Source organism: Corvus cornix, chromosome 26, assembly GCF_000738735.6.
Source record: "Corvus cornix cornix isolate S_Up_H32 chromosome 26, ASM73873v5, whole genome shotgun sequence".
Lineage (NCBI taxonomy): Eukaryota > Metazoa > Chordata > Aves > Passeriformes > Corvidae > Corvus > Corvus cornix.
In genome coordinates, this window is record NC_046354.1 from 4,053,195 (window position 1) to 4,059,611 (window position 6,417).

A 6,417-nucleotide genomic window follows, 5' to 3' on the forward strand; every position below is an offset into this window, starting at 1 on the left:
CCCGGCCGGTGGCGCTCGCGGGCACGCGCCGACGGGGATGGGGGGGCTGTGCGGGCGGCAGCGCCCCCTTGCGGCCCGGGGAGGGAGAAATGGCTGAGGGGAGACGCAAAACGCGGCGGGGAAGAGAGAGAGAACTTCAATGAGGGGAGAGAAACCCAGTGAGGGGAAAGAGAATCCCGGCTGATGGCACAGAGCCCCGGCTGAGGGGAGACAGAAAATCCCGGGAGAGGAGAGACTGAGACGGCTGAGGGGAGAGGGAGAGCCCCGGCTGAAGGGGAGAGAGAGAACCTCGGCTGAGGGAGGGAGAGCTCGGGCCGGGACGGCGCAGCGGGCACGCTCCAGGCCCTCAGGAAGCTGCGCCCTGAGGGGACACCTCGGTGCTGGGCAGGCAGAGCTCGAGGGAGGGACACGAGCCTTGCGCTCGCTGAAGCTGCCACTGAGCTGAACGCTCGGGGGAGACGCTTTGTGTCTGGACTCCGAGGAGAAGGCAGAGCACTTCCAGTCCTGAAGCTCCAGTCCAGTTTCCAACACGAGTGGAGCAAGCTCTGAAAATGCCCAGCAGCCCTCAGGAACCATGTACGACGGGCCATTTACAGTCACAGATTCCAGTTACAGATCCAGAATAGGAGAGGAGCAAATGGAACGTGGAGCTGTGCCAGGGGAGTTTAGGTTGAGTATCAGGGAAAGGTTCTCAGAGGATGCTGGGCACTGCCCAGGCTCCCCAAGGAATGGGCACTGCCCTGAGGCTGCCAGAGCTCCAGGAGCATTTGGACAGCGCTGCCAGGGATGCCCAGGGTGGGATTGTTGGGGTGTCTGTGCAGGGCCAGGGGTTGGACTTTATGATCTTTGTGGGTCCCTTCCAACTTGGGGTATTCTGTGAACATACTTGAACTTCCCTTGCCAATTCTCACCTGCTACTAATTAACAATAAACTCAATCAAAGCAACTGCTATTTAGTTTCTGGTTTTTTTCTGGCTGCGCAGCAAGGGCCCAATTGGAGAGATGTTACCCTACACTGAGAGAGTGAAGATAAAAATTCATCACAGGCATTCCAGATGATGTTAATTTAAAAGAGAAAATTCAACATTTTAGTCATTGTAGTATTTCAGTCAGGTGCAAAAGGCTTGGGAACATGCAGAATACATGGAATTTCCCCCGGACTCACAAAATAGAAAACACTTGAGAAAATATTTCCCATTGGGTTTTTTTTTTATTCCCTCCTGAACAATTTCTAATAGAAAAGGATTGTATACCAGAGCACTCCTGTACAGAAATCCCTTATATCTACCAGTCTTGCTGGATATTCCAAATTTCACAATGTCTCCAGTGTTCACTGTCTCTCAGTAAACACAGGAACGAGTCACCTTCTGCATCTATCAAAAGTCTCACTTGGGAAAAAGTGGCATTAAAAATTTAAGCTAATAGTGGAAATGAGATGTTTACTGTTCTTGGAAGATTATTCTTTGATCACAGGTAGGACAGAAATCTTTATATAAAAGTGTCATTAAAAATACCACCCTAGTGAGAAACTTCTACAAGACTGCACCTCTAATTGCACTCAATACAGGACCTGCAGTAACTATGGAACACTTGTCACCACACTCACCTGTGATGTGACATTAAAAAATCTGTGTATGGAGGTGGTTTGTTTAGTTTTGAGGCAGACCTGAGCTCATTCTGCCTGAACCCAAAGCAGTGGGAGGCCAAAGAGCTTTGATCTGCAGGTGCTGTGCTCTGGCAGGCTCTGAGCACACCAACAGAGCAGGGCTGGCTGATAACTGGGAGCGCTGTAAGGCTGGGACAGGTCTATCGATCAAAAAAGGTTTATCCTTCAAAAATGTGTGTGTCAGGAAGGGTCGTTAACACCAATCTTCACCCCTAAAACAAGGTAAAGTTTGCTCTGAACAGGAGTAACTCCTTCAAGTGCTCTGCTGGCATCTGCTGTTCTCCCACTGCCCCTCAGCAGTGGCAAGGTAACAAAGTCAGGCCAGCCAGAATCTGAGGGTCACTCACTCTGCAGAGCCCAGCTGCCCTGTGCAGCCAGAGCAAACCACAGCCCTGCCATTCACACTGTGGTTTCTCAATCATCTCTTACTCCTTCCATCAAGCACGACAGTCACAACCTGCATTACGTTCTCTAGCTACACACAAGATGGATTTAAGAGCCATCTGCACAGCTGGAATTATTAACTAAAGCTCATAAAAAAATAACAAAGGGAGAGGAAATGAACCATCACAAGGGAAGACACATCAAATACTTCAGTGTTAAGCATCTGAGTGCTGCAGGTACTAAGACAGAGCAGGGTGCAAGCTTTTGCCATCAACACTTCAGAAAAATGCAGAGAAAACAGCCCACACACATTAAGGATAAAACAAATATACAAGGAAACACCTGAAACAACAAATCCTTGTCAGGTAGTTTCATAACAGTCTCTGAAGGCTTGGAGATGAGGTTTTTGTGGCCTAAGCTTCACAGTCTGGCAGATCTTCTCTCCCCACCTCGAAGGATTCTTTGCTGATTGACAACAGCTCACGCAGCTCTTTGTTTTCAAGCTGCAAAATCAACATTTTTGCTGAAATAGAAACGAGCTAATTCACAACTAAAGGACTATCACAGAAAGGTGCTAATTCATAGTTAAAGGATGTTAAACAGTCCCACTCCTTCACAGATACACCACACAGTTTGTAAGGCAAGCATTAACACAGTGCTGCCACAAGGGGAACCACATAATTTAAAGCTTATCTTTTGCTTCTGGCTTTATTTATATATATATATATAGATATATAAAAATAATATGAACATTAAGAACTTGAAAATAATAATGTTCTGCATTTCCTGACACCCTACCCAAATTCTGAGTAAGTCCTTGACACAAACATAGACAATCCAGAGAAAGTCTAGAGACCCCCAAAGCTCAATTTATCTTCAGCAACTGGCTCTGTTCTTACCTCCAACTGAGCCAGTTTCTCCTGAACTTTAAAGAATTGCTCATCATCCACTTGAACAGCTTTTCTCATCACCTCTCCCATCTCACATATTCTGTCTATTTGACTTTCAATTTCCTGAAAGACATAAAATTAATACACGCAGTAAATCCAGGCAAAAGCAACAGTTGCAATTTATCCCTTCTAGATCACTTACTTCCATTTTCCTGATTTTGGATTCTCTTTCTGTTTTGAATTTTAATCCTTTCCTCCCAAGCATTTGCAATCCTTTCTACCTTGTATACTTAAGGATAAGAACTTGTGCCTTATTGTCCTTTATCAGGAGTTATCAGTGAAAACAGTGACTAGAGACACAGCAGCCAGCAAGATAAGGCACCCTGACTTAAAGGGAAATAATTTCAAGTGTGACAAGGTCTGAGACAGCAGATTCAGGTTCATGTGAACATGATTAGTAGGCAGCAAATTTTATATTGCTTTATTAGAAAAGCCTGACTGAATTTATAACGACACCAAAAATAAAAGCAAAGAAGATTTCAAGTGTGGAATAAACAACCTTATCTCAGAAGAACATCAAGCAATAAAACTAAAGCAAGTAAGACCAGAGCCTCCTGAGGCAGATTTTAAAGAATCTGTCTAGATACAGAAATAATCCTCTGGAAGATGCATTTTGCAGAAGCTCAGAAATGTACATGGAGGCAACACTGACACATCCCAACATGGAGCTCCTGCTTGAAGAGCAGTACATCACATAATGTGACAGGGTGGAGTTTCTTTAAGTGCCCATAGTTCTTCTACTGCCTCTGGAAGATAAATGTATCACAGAGCAGAGGATTCAGGTTTGAATTCCATTATTCAGAAAGTATGTAAACAAATTAGAGCATCCAGAAGAGAGCTGGAGAACACGAAAGACTTCTGGGAAGAAATATTATTATTTTTCTAAACAGGAAGATGGTTATAATAAGAATATAGTTCTTCTAAAGACATTAGAAGTTTGTTACTGTTCTCCAAATGGTGGAGAGGAAAAAACTCATGGACTTAATCTGAAGTACAGAAGACTTTGCCTAGATATTGAGGGAGTTAAGGGACATCTCTTCAAGGGTTCCTTCAGAGCCTTTTCAGCTTTGTATTGTCAAGTTTTGTTCAAATGTAAAACCTTGATAAACAGCAATTTGTGCACTCAGGCAGGCAGTGGAAACCAGACATTGCTACACCACTTACCTTCAGAGGAGTTAAGCAACTCACGAAAGAGAACCAGTGAGTTGCCACATATCAGTGCAAAGATACACAAGAAAAGAGTTAGGCTGGCTCCAGTTCCAATGAAAAAATCACAAGTTATGAGATGTCACTGGGTTGAACCAACCTGCTGCTCTCTAACCACATAAAAATGCATTTTAAAAAATGCATAATACAATTCCTAAGTTTTAAACGGAAATTTAATGTTATTCTATTCTTATTAGATACCTACGTATGAAACAGGCAGCAGTTATCAGCAGCCACATCTCAGAGTTCTGAAATCACTGAGCCCAATCTGGACAAAGGGACACTTTTAGGCCACTGCACTGAGTATCTGGATTTAAAAACACTTGGGAGTGAAATCGCTTTACGAACTAAACATATGCAGCTCACTGAGATTTAGGAGGTTTTTTCCCCTGCATTACAGCTACTGGACAGGAATGATAACAACTTGGATATCTTAGATATTATTATAAAGGATCAGGTACATTAAGCTTAACCCAGCGAAGTCACCACCTGGTTGAAAGAAAAAGCCTCCACCTGGGCTGTGAAGGGGTTGTGCCTTTCAGTGTCCTCTGGGACAGCTGTTACAACCTGTGTGCTCTGAAAGGAACAGAAGGAAATATACCAGCAAAGAGGGACCAGATTTGGAGAAAATGTATTTTGGAGCACTGACACTGCAGGAATGGAAACAACGACTGCACGACAGCGAGCAAGAGACAGGGCACAGGGGTCTTGAGCACTCTCCTGTCCCCATCCCACCTTACCCCAGAATTAGCCTGATGGACTTTCAAGACTGGTTCTGCATCTTCACGTGTTCTCCCTTCCAGAAGCTGTAGCATCTGCTTCCTGTACTTGCTCATGATGAGTTCTAGCGCGTCCTGGTGCTCCTCCAGCGAGACCCACAGCTCTGCAGAATACAGCACGTCACGGCCACGACCGGCAGCCACAGCAGGAGCCCCGAGGCGGTCGCTGGGTACCAGCTGGCACTGCGGTGGGGCTGCCCGGATCCCCTCGGCTGAGGAGATTCCCTGACCCGGGACCCACCGGAGCATCCAGCGATGCTGCCACAGGCGACACAGACGCACCTCTGCTCCCCTCGACAAGACCCTCCCGCCGGGACCACCTGGCGCGCATCTCCGCCGGGACATCCCCCGCACACCGCCCAACACCCCCGGAGCCGCTCTGCACATCACCCGCCAGGATCCGCCCCCGAGCCCCCAGCAGCGCCCCCGGCCCCGCTCACCCCTGTTCTCCTGCTGCAGGTCGCGGATCTGTGTGTTCTCCTGCGCCAGCACCACGTGCGGCCGCAGCCGGGACGGGTCGGGTCGCTCCGCGGCGGCGCCCGGGCCCTGCCGAGGAGACACGGGGGTCGGCCCGGCCGCCCTGCCCGGGCCCTGCCGAGACACGGGGGTCGCCCCACCCGCGCTCACCTGGTCGGCGCAGCCCGCGCCCGCCTCCCGCATGGCGGCCACGCGCCGGTGCAGCACGGCCGACTGGTCGATGAGCGACTCGGCCGCCGTGTCGTGCTCCTTCAGCCGCTCCAGCAGCGTCCGTGCGTCCGTCAGGATCTTATCGATGGTGCAGCTCATGGCGGGCAGCGCTGCTCACGCCCGCGGCGGGCCCCTGTCCCCGCGCCCCCCGCCGCCGCTCTCCCCCCTCAGTCCCTCTCGGCCCCGCTCCGGCCCCGCCGCCGGGCGCGGGCGGACGCGAACCCGCGGGGCCGGGACGCCGCTTCCGCCCGCGGCCACGGCGCCGCCAGTGCGCAGGCGCGGACCGGCGCGAGGCCGCCGCTGCGACAAGGGCTCGCCTGGCGGCGCCAGAGCGCCACGGCCGGGGCGGGGGGCGGGGCCGGGGCGGGGCGGAGGGGCGGGGCCGGGGCCAGGGGCGGGGCGCGGTGCTGCCCCGGCCGTTCGCCGGGGGTGCTCGAAGCCGTGGGGCTTTCGTTGGTTTTGGGGTGTTTCGGGGGTGTTTTGGGGCGAGGGGACACCGCCCTCCCCCGGCACACGGCGTTCCAAAGCCGCCTGCCCCAGGTAGATGTCCCCTCCCTCCCACGAGCCGTTCCCGCCCCACGCCGCGGTCCCGCGTGTCCGAGCCCCCCGTGCCCCAGGAGCGCCGGGCTCGGCCGCAGCGGCCCGGCCCCAGAACGATCGGGGGAGCCCGGGACAAGGCCGGCTCCGAGCGGGCGCTGCTCGGCACAGGCTGTTTGCGGAGGGCCGGCGGCCCTGACCCCGGGTC

General features: G+C 51.4%; 1 protein-coding gene across 3 annotated transcripts; it reads right to left on the reverse strand.

Annotated features, from left to right (window-relative positions):
- Positions 1-1,185: 1,185 nt before the first annotated feature.
- SIKE1 (suppressor of IKBKE 1) lies at positions 1,186-5,930 on the reverse strand. Of its 3 annotated transcripts, XM_039565156.1 has the most exons (5): positions 5,613-5,930; positions 5,426-5,531; positions 4,947-5,089; positions 2,950-3,063; positions 1,186-2,553 (listed from the first exon to the last, which is right to left on the reverse strand). In XM_039565156.1, exons 1-5 carry the CDS (start codon positions 5,769-5,771, stop codon positions 2,464-2,466), a joined length of 612 nt encoding a protein of 203 aa, XP_039421090.1. In that variant the 5' UTR covers positions 5,772-5,930; the 3' UTR covers positions 1,186-2,463. The 3 variants fall into 3 exon arrangements, with proteins under 3 accessions (XP_039421090.1, XP_039421088.1, XP_039421089.1); XM_039565154.1 differs by having other exon boundaries at positions 5,426-5,851; XM_039565155.1 differs by having other exon boundaries at positions 2,482-2,573; positions 5,426-5,859.
- Positions 5,931-6,417: the final 487 nt, after the last annotated feature.

What these genes read in the sequence shown, in the direction of transcription:
- SIKE1 (XM_039565154.1), bottom strand. Translation starts at nt 5,771, where the DNA reads ATGAGCTGCACCATCGATAAGATCCTGACGGACGCACGGACGCTGCTG. An exon ending in TCCATCAGGCTAATTCTGGG is followed by an intron (nt 3,064 to 4,946) that starts GTAAGGTGGGAT and finishes TATGTCTTTCAG; the next exon opens with GAAATTGAAAGTCAAATAGA. An exon ending in AGAAACTGGCTCAGTTGGAG is followed by an intron (nt 2,554 to 2,949) that starts GTAAGAACAGAG and finishes TTGATTTTGCAG; the next exon opens with CTTGAAAACAAAGAGCTGCG.